The sequence below is a fragment of the Xiphophorus couchianus genome, chromosome 1, assembly GCF_001444195.1.
Source record: "Xiphophorus couchianus chromosome 1, X_couchianus-1.0, whole genome shotgun sequence".
Classification (NCBI taxonomy): Eukaryota; Metazoa; Chordata; class Actinopteri; order Cyprinodontiformes; family Poeciliidae; genus Xiphophorus; species Xiphophorus couchianus.
This window is the reverse complement of record NC_040228.1, coordinates 17,815,503-17,833,281: the sequence shown is the minus strand read 5'-3', so window position 1 is coordinate 17,833,281 and position 17,779 is coordinate 17,815,503. Positions and strand designations below refer to the sequence as shown.

At 38.2% G+C, this 17,779-nt stretch overlaps 1 protein-coding gene across 1 annotated transcript in view; it reads right to left on the bottom strand.

Moving 5' to 3' along the window:
- plcg1 (phospholipase C, gamma 1) overlaps positions 1-17,471 on the bottom strand; it is a 41,279-nt gene extending 23,808 nt beyond the window's left edge. Inside the window, exons 1-5 of the mRNA XM_028021192.1 lie at positions 17,193-17,471; positions 14,876-15,160; positions 2,826-2,975; positions 2,588-2,681; positions 2,459-2,506 (exon numbers count right to left, since the gene is read on the bottom strand). Coding sequence (XP_027876993.1) covers positions 2,459-2,506; positions 2,588-2,681; positions 2,826-2,975; positions 14,876-15,089 — 506 coding nt within the window. The 5' untranslated portion in view covers positions 15,090-15,160; positions 17,193-17,471. The remainder of the gene's footprint in view (positions 1-2,458; positions 2,507-2,587; positions 2,682-2,825; positions 2,976-14,875; positions 15,161-17,192) is intronic.
- Between the last annotated feature and the right edge of the window lie 308 nt (positions 17,472-17,779).

Here is a 17,779-nt window from a genome sequence, read left to right as displayed (position 1 = left end):
GAGGCCCAGACTTCCCTCTCCCCAGCCACTTCTTCCAGCTCCTCCGGGGGAATCCCGAGGCGTTCCCAGGCCAGCCGAGAGACATAGTCCCTCCAGCGTGTCCTGGGTCTTCCCCGGGGCCTCCTCCCGGTGGGACGTGCCCGGAACACCTCACCAGGGAGGCGTCCAGGAGGCATCCTGACCAGATGCCCAAGCCACCTCAACTGGCTCCTCTCGATGTGAAGGAGCAGCGGCTCTACTCTGAGTCCCTCCCGGATGACTGAGCTTCTCACCCTATCTCTAAGGGAGAGCCCAGACACCCTACGGAGAAAACCCATTTCGGCCGCTTGTATCCGCGATCTCGTTCTTTCGGTCATGACCCAAAGCTCATGACCATAGATGAGGGTGGGAACGTAGATCGACCGGTAAATCGAGAGCTTCGCTTTTTGGCTCAGCTCTCTCTTCACCACGACGGACCGGTACAGCGCCCGCTTGACAGCAGACGCTGCGCCAATCCGCCTGTCGATCTCCCGCTCCCTTCTTCCCCCATTCGTGAACAAGATCCCGAGATACTTAAACTCCTCCACTTGGGGCAGGACACCCCCCCTGACCCGGAGAAGGCACTCTACCCTTTTCCGGCTCAAGACCATGGCCTCGGATTTGGAGGCACTGATCCCCATCCCGGCCGCTTCACACTCGGCTGCGAAGCGATCCAGCGAGAGCTGCAGATCACGATCTGATGAAGCCAAAAGGACCACATCGTCTGCGAAAAGCAGAGATGAGATCCTGAGGCCACCAAATCGGATCCCCTCAACACCTTGGCTGCGCCTAGAAATTCTGTCCATGAAAGTGATGAACAGAATCGGTGACAAAGGGCAGCCCTGGCGGAGTCCAACTCTCACCGGAAACGAGCCCGACTTACTGCCGGCAATGCGGACCAGACTCTGACACCGGTCATACAGGGACCTGACAGCCCGTATCAAAGGGCCCGGTACCCCATACTCCCGGAGAACCCCCCACAGGGCTCCCCGAGGGACACGGTCGAACGCCTTCTCCAAGTCCACAAAACACATGTAGACTGGTTGGGCGAACTCCCATGCACCCTCCAGGACCCTGCTGAGGGTGTAGAGCTGGTCCAGTGTTCCACGACCAGGACGAAAACCACACTGCTCTTCCTGAATCCGAGGGAAAATCCGATCCTCGGTTGCAGAAAATTATCCACCTCATTTTAGTTTATCGGCTTTATTGTTTCTTCCTGCCTTTTTATCTTTCTATTGATGACACTGGATGAAAAGAGGCTCAACTCCGGTGCTCTCCACTGACCCCTCCCTTCCTCATTTCCTTAGCGTAATGCCGAGCTCACACTACGCAATTTTGGAATTGTCGACCGACCGTTGGCCCATTTTCAAAACCTGAGAGACCACACACTAGCCGACAGAAATCATAGGTATAACGGGTCCAATCGTGCTGTGTGGTGTCCAACAATGGACATAAAATAATGGCTACGAGTCCAGTTAACTAATTTTAAAACCAGGCATTAATCAATATTTTACTACAATCTATGTGCAACGCATGTGGGCTAGCGTCAGTGTAAAGTCCTGACTGAATGAAAATCATTATAACCTATTTATGTCACGTTAACGATGAACAGCTGAAAAGTTACCGGGTTTATCAACAGCGGTAGCAATTTCGCTCCAACCCCTCTCCTTGCCATTTCTGTGGATATTCTTTGCACAAAATGTTGAATAAACATTAATGTTGTTTCCACATATCATCTCCAATGTCCGCTGGACTCTGGGTTGCGCCGTGTCAGCTCCGTGCTTTCCCCTCAGAAAGCACGGAGGGGAATCCGTGCTTTCTGATTGGCTACCTGTCACATTCAATAAACTGAGTTCTCGCTCCCAGTAAATCCCACACGCTGCAGTGATAAAGTTGCCAAGACAATCCAACATGTTGAATAAGCCTGATTTAGATTGGAGCGGCCACGACGTTCTACCGACTGAACCCAATCAGTCGGAACACACTACACACTACGAGATAATCGGTTGCGATTATAGCAAATCCAATCTTAAACATTGGACGTTATGACAATTGTAAGATTGTCATAAGGAAAAAAAATATGTAGTGTGAACTATTGCATCAGGTAGTCGGATGTGCCCATCTTCTCTATCTAAATCTAATGATTATTGAAGGGCAATATAGTATACAAACTTCATAATCTGTACTCTTGGTTAAATGTAGTTTTTATTTCCACTTTGGTTTTACGTTGTTTACCAGTTCCAGTGTTAAATGTTCTTTTGAAAATAAAGTGTATTTATTTTTGGCAGGATATTTCTTGCATTATTATGTCATTACCATTGCATCAGTTTAAAATTGTCTTCAAACAATATTATCGTTTATCGCAATAATTTGCGAGACAATTAACCGCTCAGCAAAATTTGTTATCTTGACAGGCCTAGTTGTGCTGTCTAGAACTTACCTGTCCTCTCTGTTGCGATCAGCAGCATAGAACTGCTTGCGTAACCACCTGAAAGATGAGAATGAATGGACTTAACATTTTTAATAAAAAACAAATTTGGATGATAATGACGTGTTTGCTTTAGCGTACCTTTCTATTTGTAATGGTGTTGGTGATTTCAATGTGTCGTCCCTGAGCCACTTTAACCCCTTCACCCACATGGACATCTCCTCATCAGATGTTGCTGAGGAAAGCGGTTAGTAAGAAACAAGAGCCATAAATATGAAGGCACTACATATAAAAAGCAGTCATAATTGAAAGAAAATGTCCCTTTTTCCACCAACTGAGGTTTGCTACAATGACAGATGAAGAATGTTTGTGCGCATACCTGCCAAGCTGAGGGATTTAAGGCGAAACTCCGTGCCATAGAGAATAACAAAGCAGAAGTTGTCAAGCCGTACTGCTGAGTCCTCGACATAGCGCTCAAAGTCCCGGGACTTCTGACCAGGACGGATCTCTTTGATCTCTCGAATGTCAACTGTAGGACCAGACACACAGAAAACAGTGAGCAAAACAAAAAAAAGTCGCCATTTCTTTGCAGGACCATTTCCAAAGACGATGGGAAACTAGGCACAGGGCCATTCACTGGAATCCAGATACACCCAAGCTTTTAAAAACTGATAAAAACACTTTTTGCTATACCATTTCCTTAATTACATGCACTTAGTACTCTACTTACTGCTGGGGTATTAAGTAAACATCCCCTTCATGAACTGTGCACTCCTTCATCACATGCCCACATGATTTCTGCCACTGAACCTGCACTTTGAAGCCCAGAACACAAGACTAAAGAACGCACAGATGAGCCTGTGAACTTCATTAAGTCAGCTTTGATGACATTATATGGTAAATATATTTTATAAATGGTACTGTTTGAGAATATTGCAAGAATGCATATGAATTAAAAAAATATCTATATTTATTTTCTCATGGAAAGTTTACAATTTGTAATATTTCCACAAATTCCCAACCAAAATTCCCATGAAAAGTTTCTGGGAATTTTCCACCCCTTGATGTCCTTTCAGGGAATAATGCAGCATCGCCTCTGCTAATCTGATGTAATGTACAGCCAGGCGGCTGCCTGTAGGAACATCATTACACTTTGACTTTCTTAAGAAAATCTATATTTGTGTTTGGGAACATTTCCAAATAGGAAAAAACACAGTCAGTCAGGGTGGAAAGTAAAAGGGTGAGTCCCATCCACTGTTTAGCAGCCGACTGCAGGGTAGCTGCTGGAGCAGACAGCCCGACTAGTTAATCAGTTAATAGCTTTTTATGCTTGAGGTGTCCCTTAAAGAGTAAAATGTCAACAACTAGAGATGCACCAATATAATTTTTTTTGCCTATATCAATATCCAATATTAATATTGCTGTTATGGCCAACATTTAACAATGTCTTTTATATTACATCTAAATTTCATAAAAGTAAAAAAACAACCACACCGCTGCCATTGCTTCTCTGCTTCAGTTAAAAATCCCACAACCCTGCACTGCATCACTGTCATAAAGAGCAAACAAACACCACATAGTGACTTCACTTCCTTCTCCCTCCCGAAACAGAAACGGTAACAAGTTGGAAATAAACACTTGATATTGATTTCAGTACGGTTTTAGTTATGGGACCAACATAGATATAAAAAACAAAACAAAAAAAAGACCGACATCGTGTTAATGTTGATATTTTTGGCATCCCTTTCAAAAACTTCTCATATTTTGTGCAATAAGCAGCTGAAAACTACTACTAATATAAGCAAGTCTGCATCATACTTATTATCTTATTATCATTCTACGTTTCAGTATAAAAAAACATTTTATGGTTAAGAAGAGCATCATAATATAACCATTGTTAAATTATTTTAGGGACAGATGTTTTTGCAAGCAGGAATTATTGGTAATTTTTGGTTTAAATAAAATAATTTGGATTATTTTGACTGGATGTAAATCTTGTGTTGTAAAAATACAATTCCTACTCCAGGTTATTATAGTCAGAAACTCATAGTCAGACATTTGCCTAACGGGGACAAAGAAAAAAAAAACATTGGTAAAGCTTAATAAGAAACAACCTTTTCCATTCTGGGCCTGTAAATGACAACATTTTCTAAGACATATGGTAATTCTGTGGTAATGTTAAATACCTACTGAAATAGCTTCAAGCCTCCTAAGAAATTTTTTTCTTTTTTTTGTTTAAATCTTATGTATAATAATTTTAAAAATAACAGTTGAGCTAACAGAGTAACACGTTTTATGCGCCCCCTAATCACATGAAGCAGAGGTTGAGAACATCAGCCAAAACCACAATTGATTCACTTTACGTGCCATACAGTACAAAGATAACGATCAACACGAATGAGACAAATATGAAGCTTACAACCAATAAATTCACTTCAAATTGCATATTGCATCATAGACACTTCTATATACAATCCGTATTCTAACAGGAAACTGAGCCAACTATGCCGCAAAGAGACGCAGCAAATAGATTCTGTCCTCTTTAAGGTGTGTCTTGGTGTGATTATCAAGTAGTCTGGAACTTTCCAAGAGTAAAGGCTTGAAGAAACTCGTTGGGTCCCTGTCTGTACTACTTTAGTAGCTTTTGAAAACCCAAAACTCTCCTGCTAAAAACACACATTTCTTTCAGCTCCTGCTCCTCTTCCTGCCCCCGTACCACACATCCTGTGCTTTTGTCGCCTACACACCACATCTGTGCTTGTGCATAGGTGACAGTGTGCATGCTCTTTAGTCGGGTAGTTTAAACTAGGTCTTCTTGTAGCTTGCCAGTCATACCTCACATCTCAGTTTACTTCACCCACTACACAGCCAGCAGACATCCGTTGACTGCAGGGGAGCTGGAGTTGCTGTTAGTCATTTTGAGTCAAAATATTTGGAGGCTTGTGTCAGGAAGTAAAGGAGATAGCCAGAGGTGTGACCTAACCCGGGGAGTTGAGAGAAGGTATTCCTGCAACACACCCTCTTCAAGTTCCTTCTCCCATATCGGCCAAATTCCAGTTCCACAACAAAGTTCTCGTATTTGTTTCTTTTAACTGAAAATGCTCATGAACGAGTAACTAATATGGCTTCAGGTTTTTAAGTATTTAATCGTAAGACTACTGCCGTATTATTTGTTTAAGTGGATCCTTCAAGAAACACTGTAGCTCACAATATGACACTACGCAATCCACATTAGTTAGTTTATTGGCTTAAGTTAAACTGGAGACTCCTCTTTTCTCAACAGCTGCCCACAACAACATAACTCAACCTTCTCCAGAACACTTAAACTGGATCGATTCAGTGCCAGAGCTGAGCTCATTTTCCAATGGGGAAAAAGACAAAATTGGCAGCATTTTTATTGGAGCTCATTCAGAAGTCCTTTATGCTTGCGTGCTTATGTTCCACTAATTTGTTGATAGAGATCTCATAAAAAAACACTGAAATGAGTGTCAAGAGTGTAAAAAACCCAAAAAAGTGTGTCACTTAGAAAAGAAACGAGGTCTGAACTGAGTGCATTTGCCCTTCTTTTGCAGGAGGGCTGGAAAAAGCAGGTCACAGCGACAACAAACTTTCCACACATGAATGCAGGTTACTCACTGCATTTCTACAGATCAGCTACACAGAACCTAATGAATGACTTACTACTTAAAAAGAAAATAGGACATATTTTATGATTTTTTTAACTGTTTGCTCTTACTTTCATTTACATGTTTAAAGTCTTGAAATAGTTAAGGGAATAACAAGGGGCAGAAACTTGTGACAGAATGGCACTGTAGCTCTGCTATTCTCAGCAAAGTAAAACAAGAGTTTTTTTAAAAGGCAAATTTGAGCTAAATGCAGCAGACAATCCTGATAAATAAACTTTAGGGTAGTAAACACCTGTTGCTATGGTGTCAGACTGTCAGATTATTGAAAATATGATCGTTGTGAGAAAACACAAATAAGGTGTGAGTAAACGGCTGCAATTGAAATAACACTACACATTCACCTGGCTTCACTGAAACCACTTTCTGGTCTCTGAGCGGATCGTAACGGTGCAATAGGACATGACACACAGATTCATCACATATTTCTGTTAGAATAAAGTGCAAAAGTACTCTGAACGCACTACCATGCTGTACGCCATCACTCCGTATATTGTTGCACAGCTCGCTGCATAATATGAGAAATGACGCTGGAATGATCAATCAGACTAATCATGATTAATTAATTATTGAAATAATTGCTAACTAATTTTGTAACTGATTAATTGTTAAGTAGAGCATACAGACTCAAAAAAGGCCAGAGCCTATTATGATAAAACTGTAAAAAAAAAAAGTTTAAAAAAATATACATTTTGCATTAAAGATACAAAAACATTTTGTCTGTTAATGTGTCCAAATCGGATTTCCTCAAGTGGTGTTTAAAGTTTCAGTTTAAACTGGTTCAAATACTGTATTTTATCCCATATTAGGCACCTTATGCCATCCAATTAATAATCGATTAATCCAAAAAAGTATGAACAGATTATCTCTGTTTATATCACTGTTTATGATAAGTTGAGGAGAAGTGTGTTTTTTGGCTGCAGATGCATCCTTTGCTACAAATGATGAAGTGTATACTAAGGGAATACCACATTTCTGGCAATAACATGTTTATGGGAATGAATTTTTTTTTTATTTTGCAAGTTCCACGTGTTCGAACTGAAAAGGGGAAGCAAGCATTCAGTGTGATGGCTCCTACAGCCTGGAATCGGCTCCAGTCTGAATTCAAGATGTCAGAACTGATTTCATTGGATTTATTTCGAGCGGTTCTTAAAAACAGGCAACAAGATTCTATTAAACAGTGTCACTGCTTTTAAATTGTTTTCTATTGTTTTACACTTGTGCATATGTATTAATTAGTTTTATTTCGTAAGCAGGTTGCTGTGTATCGCAGACTTCTGCCCAGATCCCTCTTGCTAATGAGATCTAGATCTCAATGGGGTTTACATGGTTAAATAAAAAAAATTTTTTAAAAGTATTTGTATACATTCATGTATTTCTAATTTTGTATATGCCATTTTTAAAATCTGATTAATTGTCAGAATACTTGATAGAATAATCGGTTACTAAAATAACTTTTGGTAGAAGTCCTAAATAGAAATCCATGCAATGGCAACATTGCTGGAAAATATTGTGATAAATACTTTTTTTTTTTTTTTGCTCAACTCGAGTCCTCTCAGCACTCAGTGTAACAATCGGGACCTTGGACAATAATCTCTGACGTGCAGATGAGAGTTGATAGGTATTTTCCTTTCGAACCTAAATAAAAGAAAGAACCACAGACAACGTATATGAATTTTACGTGGAGCTTTTGCAAAAGGGAAGGCTCTATCAAACTTCTCCTCCGATCAGTTCCACAGAGCATTCTGACCTGTTCTCACAAAAACTCCTGTTTTTATTGTCAAAGTAGGACAGGCAAGGGGGCAGTCAGGAAAAACAACAGAGGTCGTAAAGCTTCTAACCCAAACATCTAACAACCCAGGTCCAGATGTGATATCTGATCAAAGGTCTGAGCCCGGTTCAAATCTCGGTCAATACTGTCAAGAAAACAAAATACGACTGCTCACAGGTGGTTACTAAATTAGGATGGGTTCTTGCAAAAGGGTTTAAGGTCTGAGAAACTTAGTGTTATCTATTTCTCGTAAAGTTGAACAGACAGTAGTGACCTCCAGGTCATTTAAAGAAGAGAACACTTTAAACAGAAAATCACAAAGATCTATAGACTTAATGTGAACTAGAGTAAGAAAATAAAATGATAATACCAAAAAATCTCTAGCAAGAGTCCATCCAACAGGTTGAATATCGTACTGCAATGCAAAATATGTATTCATTGGCATCATTAGCAAGTGATTATTGCATTCCAAATAGGTTTTTGCAATATCAAGAATATAACAATAAAACGCTAGCAGTAGCAACTGTTACTTTTAAAATCATTCACTTTAGAAATGACACGTAGGAAGAAATCTATTCTTTTAAGCCCTTTGCAAAGAACAGAAACAGCTGGTGAGCTCGTCTGCACTCAATAGAAATGCACCTAAAATTGAGCTGCTGACCAAAAAAGCACAATTTTCAGCCTTGATTAGTAATAGCTTAATAATAATAAACTCAAATGTTTATTTTTCCAATTGGTGAACACACAATACACAAGACGTTTTGCTGCGAACAATGTTACTAAGAGAAAAGTTGACGTTAGCCATTTTTAGTTTCATAATGAAAATAAAGTCAAAGAAACATGAACAGACGCAAGAAGTTATTTAAAATGAAACTCTACTTGCTGCAGCATGCCAAGTCATGTCAGTAGGTTATTCAGGCTGTGAGACAGTGAGAGAGAGCAACACTTGCACAAAACTGTAGTTGCTAATGAAGACAGCCTTTATAGAAATCTCAGGGAATACTTTTGGAGAAAGCTGTTTTAGTAATGCCCACCCTGCTAACTGTGCTAATTGCAAAGATGCTATAATTTTAAAATTAAACTGTAATTATTTCACTTTTACAGCAAAACAATACTTAGCATTAACTGCTCTCTTAGACACACTGATGTTGATTCTGCTCCTTATTTAATAATCAACTACCATTCTGGAAGGCCAGAAAAACCTTGTTTGTTCATATATTTCAACTCGTAAAAATAGAAACTAGCCAGAATAGGCAATGATAAGCTTCACATCATAATTTCAAAAAGGCCCACAATATAACTATTTTTTGAAAGAAAAAAAGTCAACTGTAAAAAAATAAATAAAAATGAAACAGTGAAAAGGCTGTGATTGAAAGTGAGTCCATAGAATAATTTAACAAATGATTAGTTTCTATGGTTCACATGTGAGTCATAGAAACTTGACTTTGCTAGTCAAGCCCTAAAAAGTGAAACTTTTCTACAATCGTCTTTTTCCTTCATCATGTTCTGTAACTTACAGAGACACAATCTTTAATCATTGTTTCACTTGTGAATTAAGTGTTACAATATTTGGTTGTCTCTTTTCTGCAGTTGACAGACTTTTGTAACCTCATTATTTGGGTAAATATGTACAGAAAACATATCACCTGTGTTTGAGATCGTTTGTGCTTTAAGAATCCAATCAGCACTCGTATTTTGGAGTACTTTGTAATCATATTGTGAATATTTGGGACTATTATGAGACTCTTTTGAACCTTGTTATGCAGCTCTGACCCCACTGATCTACATCCAGAGATAAAGACCACTGCTGACACAGCAAAGACAAATTAATCTCAAGAGGTGTCTGTCCCAGTGGTAAAAATGTACAGAAATTCAAGAAAAGTGCAGCTTTTACTATTAAAAGTCACAATGGTTTAGAGTCGATCCTTTTCCCCAACATATCATTAAGTCTGTCACGATTACAAAAATTTACTGGATGATAAATTGTCCCAGAAACTATTGCGATAAACAATAATATTTTTGATTTGAGATGAATTTTAAATAATATAATGATATTGGCATAATAATCCACGAATTGCATTATTTATTGATCTCTCAAACATCAATAAGATTTAATTTCTAAGAACAATTAAAATACCATTTAAACATTTTAAATACCCAAAATAAAAAATAAAAAACTCTAAACAAAAATAAAATGGAAATAAAATCAAAACACAGCCAAAACCGTAAACATAATGGATTATAAAGCCTCTGTAAACTACTAATAATTAGGCTCAGACAGGTAAACAGACAAAACTACCAGTTTTAATTTATTATACTATTAATTGATTTATTGCGACAGGGTTACATATCATACTAAGCACCAACAAGTCATACTGAAAAACCTTTATGTTGAAGTCGCCTCTCAGGTAAGAGGACTAAGTTAACCATGTTCGGAATCGGTGAGGAGCTTAAAAATAAGGAAACTACGAAAGGTGTAAAAAGTTTCTTTAAAGGAAATCATTTTCTACTGAGGCATGTTGGCTGCTCCATCAGGTTACTGGAGGTCAGATTTTAGATGACAGTAAGGAGCTGAACGCATTACAGCAAAGGTTTTCAGTTCAAATGTATTTCACCGCCTGTAGACATAAGACACTTCTGTTGATGTTGCTCAGTCAGCTGCATGCCTTAACATGAATGAAAGTAATTATGCAAGTTTAATATTATTTTACAAAGTTAGCAACAAGTCAGGAAAATGTTCAAGTGTGCGCACTAAAGTCGACTATAGGAGACTGAGCAAAATCGTTGCTTTTAGCTTTAAAAATAAAGACAGTGCGACTTTCGCTGTATATCTCAGAAGTTAAAAGTGGCAGATGGCTTTGATGCATCCTCATGCCACTTGTTATCAAGACCATGCTCAAGCAGAATGTCAACAGATCATCTGTGAGATATACAGTAGATCTGCTGAGCATGATGTTGCAACAAATCTATTTTTGACTCAGACTTTACGCACGAGTGAAGTCAGAAGTGAGACCCTCACCTCTTAAAAAGACTGAGATCTGACACTTTTTCATTTGAAATTCAGTGCATATTTAACAACCCCCAATTTTCTGTAAATTAATCCTCATAACCACATCCTGCTTTACCAAGCCACACGCAAATCTTAAAGCATCATATCATATGTAAATCACATGTTATTAGGTTTGAAAAATATGCTAGAAGAAAAAAAATAGATGAAGGCTAATTCACAGAATTTTCACGCAGAAAATATGAAAAATAGTCTTCAGCTATTATAGCCGTTTCCTTCTACAATTGGTGTGCATCATTCCTTAACACCACTGATATGATAAGCGGTAAATACTCCAGGCCAGACTGATCCTGATTGATGACATACTTCCAGCAAATCCCAAAGACTCTATTTCTGTACATTAATGAACAGCCTAAGCTAATTTCACCTCTCCATGAGTATCGAATAACAGCTATGAGCTCATAGCACATGGCTGTATGAAACCCTTCGCTGCTTAAAACGACAACTTAGCTCCCCATCATTTCATTTCTTCTTCTTTCTTTTTTTTGCGTGCTCTCTCTCTCGTTGCATCCGGAGCAGATCACAGCTGTGCTCGAGCCGACAGACAGGAGACTTAACGACTCACCGAAGGCCTGCGTGTCTTCAGCTTGACACCCATTAATGTAAAATTCTTACTAATGGAGTAGATCAGATAGGGAAAATGAAATACTAGGTCTTCTCGTCAATGACCCAGGATTTATTTTTTTTATGTACGTCATAAACGTCATTTCGTGAAATACTCACGTCTACACTTGGGGGGGGAAAAGCAAAAAGTTGGAGTGGACTGGAGAGGTTGTGTGAAATTGTATTGATCCAGTAAAAGACAACATGTTCATGTAGTTCATTTCAGAAAAACTGTCTTCATTGTAAATAAGATTTTGCTGGAAATACTAAAGCACAAATTTCTAAATCAAGGGACCTGAGTTAAAAAACAAAACAAAAAAATTATAAGCAAAGGGAAGTGATGAGAAACAGTCCAGCTCTCCAGAACCTTGGCTGCATAAAAACAATCATTTCTGCAGAAAACAAAAATCTGTGCACTGGCTGGGCAACATTTAAGACACCTGCTTCTTAGAAAAAAGGATCTAAATTAATAACTAAGTAAAAAATGGATCGACATGCTCAAGCTGTACAACACATCAACTCATTTGGCACTAATAGAATTTTTTTTTTGCAACATCCCAATTACAAAAAACTGCTTGGATGGAATATTTGATTGCATAGTATGTTTCAATCCCCATTCATTGACACTCAATATGGTTAAGTGGGGCTCCAACTATTTGTGGTTCAGTATTCGCCTATAAGTGCACATAACTCCAAATTATGCATGGAAGATTGGCACATATCGGAATTTTGTTTTATAAATATCTTAAATATTTGGGGAAAAAATGCAGTTTCGAAAGCTGAAATACATAGGTTCAATGCTACTTGCCACGTGATTGGCTGGCACTTGCAAAGGAGCGATAGCGCTAAGGAAGCATCCACTTGGTACTGAGGTGTTTTAAGCAGGTTTTTCAAAGTTAGCTTGTTAATCATAACGCAAATTACTTTTAGCGCTGTCATTTTCTTTAACATAGGATTAACAGACAGGCTTTATTACTTGAAGGAGCTCTATTTTTTCACAGATTGTCTTGTATTGTACCGCCCGTTATAGTAGTCAAACAAAAATGTAAAAAACCAGTACTTTTTTTTAAACAAAAATCATCTTCTGCCGTTTTAACGTTATTTCCTTCTGTGTTTCAGCTCTTTCTCAGTGGGAATAATCCCCTGTTTCCTAAAAAGTCGTTTTAACTCTCTGTCCCACCCTCATGTTCTACTCGGTGCGAATTGTGCGCTACACTCAGAACAGCTGTGAGTGCTGCTCAGTAGAAACAGAATAAACCTCTGGAATTATTTTACTGTTGTAGACAAAAAAAAAAAACCGCAGCAAAGCATCATTTTACATTCCATTATTCATTACTGAAGCAACACTAGACATCTTGAAACAAATGAAAAACATAAAAAAGTATAAATACAAAAGCAACAGCATGAGAAAGAATCCCATGTTACATCTGTCCTGCTTCAAAAATGAATTACTTTGAACAGCACTATTAAAAGTCTCTTTTAATAAGCTATTCCTTTGAACCTTCCTCAGAAAAACACTTGTCATGATTATATTAGTAAGTTTCCTAGAAGTCAGACCTCAAACAAATACAACATGTGACAACTTCCCAAAAATAAATCTTATTCTAACAGCGCTTTTTATAAAGAGTCCTAGTTCTGTACTTCACTCCCCACTGTTACATTTCATTCATTGTACTTTCTTTGTTTCCTTGTTATAATCCCACTTAAAATCTGTTGTCTTGGTTAATATTCCTAAATGAAGGAAAAACGCAGTTATCTGTGGGAGGATATGCATAAGAGCATTTCTGGCTATTTTTTTTTTAAAGAGAATGTGTTACCTTTATGAATTTTCTTTTGCAGAATATTCTTGATATTGTTTGTCATGTTTGGTATTGATGAAATTATGACATACATTTGCATAAAATAAGTATATTTTTACTAAATTTTACAAACATAAAAAATACTAAGTTAAAGTATAGGAAAAACATCTATAAAAACTTGATTAATTTGTGATTAGTCAAGAGTTAATAACAGACAATGTACAGCTAATTATGATTAAGTATTTTAATTAATTGACAGCCCTAATAGTAAGGTATATTTGGTGTTTTAACTATTAAAAATTGAGTTATAAGCATTTTTTAGTAGGGGGTCTAAAGTATTTACAGGTGGTTGAGGTCCCTAAAACCCACAAATACTTGGGATCCACTGGAACAGGCACGTTCACTGCCTCATTATGCCCACTTTGTAATATTTTATATTGTATTGTATCTAAAAGTTTACATTTTCGATATAAATGCTACAAAAAGTTGAATAGACCTGAAATTAATTAGGAATAATACAGTGCTGCTCACTGCCCAACAGCTTGTAAATAGAAGGCTCCCGATTTATTCCGTCGTTTCCAAATAATTTTAATCAGTTGCTTGGAAATATTTCTAGTTGTGAAAAACACGAGACGGTCATGTTGTGGAAAAAAAGGGAGAAACATCTTCCACTAGCAAGCAATCCCTGAGCATCATACCCATAAATCCCCACAATCCCACTGTATGGCCACAATAATGTGCACTCCTACAATATGCACAAAAGCATAGAGAATCCCATCATCGCTTAAAAGATGTTAAATTGGAAATCTGTCTTAAAAATACTTGCACCTCTTTCTTAAAATATAGCAGTTTCACACCCACAGAACCACCAGCCAGCACCCTAAATAAAATGGTGAAGCCGTTTGCACATATCGTTACATGTGTATGTGCAAAGGAACTTATTCTGAGCTTCATCTGCTCAAGTTGCTGGCTGCAGACCAAGTGATGCGATTCTAAAATAAATTTGTAAATTAGATTATTTATAGAGTAGTGGGGATTTCAAAATATTCGTGACTGAGAAATTCCTAAAAATGATGTCACTGTTTTTGTTTTGTTTTCTAGGGACATGGTTGATTGCTTAAAAACATGTTGGAGAAAAATAAATAAAAGTAACGTAATCATGCTCCTTTCAAGAAAACTCCTGCTGATTTTGTTGAGGTAATGCCAAACCACATTAAGCACGTACTGCTAAAGCACAATTGTTGATAATGACGGCTGAATGCAAAAGCCGGAAGAAATGCTGGTCAGACCTGTCAACCCAGAAAATAGTCTGATGCATTAAGAAAACAAATTAGGAGGCGTCAGGAACCACTATTGTATTTTCAGATTAACACAGTGCGTTTTCCATCGTGCCTACCTTCATTCATACAAACCAGTTCTGGCACAAATGGCATTCTATCCTAACATTGTTCAAAAGGTAAATCACTAACATCTCAGTGTGTGAGCGTGTCTCTGCAAGCTACTCACTCTCTCCTTCAATCTTGTCAGTGCTTCGCGTCCAGATAATAGTCCGCGTCTCCAGTTTTACTTGAAAAGTCCGTCTCTCCGGCCTCTGGGACTTCTTAGAGTAAAACAGAGTCATTACTGTGCCCAGTTCCAGGTCCCGGTACAGGTTGTTCATCTCCGTGTCGTCCATCCACGGAACAGGTCCGTTGGACAAGAAGCCAGAGGTCCCAGCCATGTTCACTTCCCCCGTTTGTTATCCGTTTCCTCTCAGAACAATCTGCTCGGTCCAGGCCTAGAAAGGGTTACCTACAGCAGGAGGAGGGGAGGGGGAACGCATGAAACAACAGTTCCCCAGAGTATTGCAATCCTGTATGTACGGTAAACTAGGGCAAAGACTTGGAAGTTAAAACCTGGAAAAAATAATACTGGAACCAGGGCTGCACAATATACTGGATCCCAATGAGCAACGCAGCTTCAATTTGTCCAACATTGTCATCGTCTGTCTGGTCGAAATATTCGATTAGCTACAATATTTCAGCTGTTAAGCATTGGAGGAACTTAACCTGTTTGTCTACATCTGATTTAGATCTTTGAGACTAAAATGCTAAAGGAAGATTACTCTGATATTGTGCAGCATTGTTTTAAAGTAGTTGAACTTCGGCTATCGTTTGTGCTCAACTAACTCTCTTATGCTGTTGGTTGAACTCATCTCCTAAAAACAAACAAAAAAAAGAAGAAAAAGCTTTTTGTTTACATTATGAGGTGCTAATTTTCAATGATGATGTAAAACAGACATGCCCAGGTTATTATATATCCATTTTCTCCTCATTCATTCATTCTTGTTGATTGCATTGCTTATTATTGACGTTTCAGCATGGCAAAATCATATGTATCATCTAAAAATATATAACATGATTAGCTTGCCCAATATCCAGCAGAAAAAAAATAACCTACAATCTAATTTCAGGATTTAACTGTATTGGTTTCATTGGAAACAAAATACAAGCTGAACAGCTTTTGTTCAAGTCACAATAATCGCTGCTGCTGCTGCTACTGGTGATTTTTATAGTGTTATTTTCTATAGTGATAAATGTGATGTTTAGGTTGAATAAAAGGATTGTAACATGCTTATAATTGTTCTAACTATAAAATCTGGGCATTCATACAATGCCCTTTGCAGAGTCTTATTGAATTATCTAAAGAGTTTTCAATGCAAATCACCCATGAATGAAGTTTTAATTGTCTTCAATTTTAAACCTACACATGATCTAGGGATCACTTAAATGTTCATTTAGTACACCTATTGAATAAATTGTCTTTTCCGGCATGCAACTCCTGTAAAAATGCTTACATACATATTTAAAATCAGAAATGCTCTCAAACATTGAGCATCCAAAGCCTAAAAATAGACATCTTAAGATGAAGCAAAAAACGTTATTACCTCTATTTATATTAAACAGACTTTTTAAAGAAAATCCTTCCAGACAGTAAATTAATGCAATGTAAACATCATTTCTGCTTACTATTTTGACACATAGGCTAAAAAAAAAAAAAGAAAAATAAAGAAAAACTGAATTAAATTGGGATTTCTGACTCTTGATGAATATCTTGATGAATTACGCATTTTTGACTTCTTATGTCTTTTTTCAGATTTCTCAGCACAAATATCTTCAATAAGTCAGTACAGGGTATTCAAATGTATCACATTAGAATATAGATTAGAAAAGAAAAATGTTGATTTATAAGGAAAAACATACATTTTAGTCGTTTCATATATGCTGCTGACTTTTTTTTTACACAACTCCACATACAGACAGGATAATAATTCTTTAATAATCATTAGCAGTGCTGTAGACAAATGACAGCTCATTACCTCCACAAAAACTGTTTTCCTATCATTAAGACATTTAAAACCAATGACACTACATAACTTTTAAATAAGCATATTTTTTCAATTTAATCCGGAGGCTGTCAGGTTTATTTTAATCTAGAATGATGTAAAAGGCCCGTGCCCTGCAGGAAAACAAAGCCCCCCTCTGAATACACAAAGTTTAAGAAACGACAGTGTTAAAGCAGCAAAGGGGGACAGCGGTCTAACAAGGAGCTTTTCACTATTTTACCAGCGTGGAAATGGGGCCGGTGGCTGCTAGCATTTTGCCTGGGCCGACAGGAGAATATGGCTGGATTTTCCCGTCAAAAACAGGTAGCAGCAGCTACCCTGCCTTTTTCCTCATCCTTGTTTATTACTCTTAACACCCAGGGAGAAATTAACAAGGAGAGTTGAGGTGCGGGGGGGAACAACACGTAGCAGGAGCTGGGGAGCTCCGTAACTACCTACCGCAGCAATCTCGGCCCGACCGCACATCTCTAACGGCTGCTCCTCCTTTCTCCTCTAGCCCGACTCCCCTCGTCCTTCTTTCTCCTGCTCCTTTTCCACTCCGCGAACCCGCGTTTCCCGTGAATTAAATCATCACCAGGCACCACGAAGCCGACGACAACAGCTACAATCCCAGCAATACCCCCCTCTCTCCCCTCCGGCCGTCCATAGAGAGAGGCAGGCAGCGGTGAGCCAAGACTACGTAAGTTTGTCTGTTCTCAGATCCAACCAGCGGAGGCCCTTCCCCCCTCTCAGTCCACGGGCAGCAGCATCATCCCAAGCAGAGTCAAAAAGCAATCTTCCGCTGCGGATTTTCAAAATAAAAATATAAACAATGTCCGTTTGTTTTAACAAGCTGATGTTTCACCTAGAATGCAATTAACAAAATTGATCAGATATTAGCAAGAAACTAATTGTGCAAGAACATCTCAGGGATTAATATTCAAACCCTAAATTCCACTTTCAATGGCTTAAAACGATCTACTTTAGCACAGTTAAACAAGTGTGGGTTGAGAGTACTTGCTCATGACTGATTCCATAGTTATTTA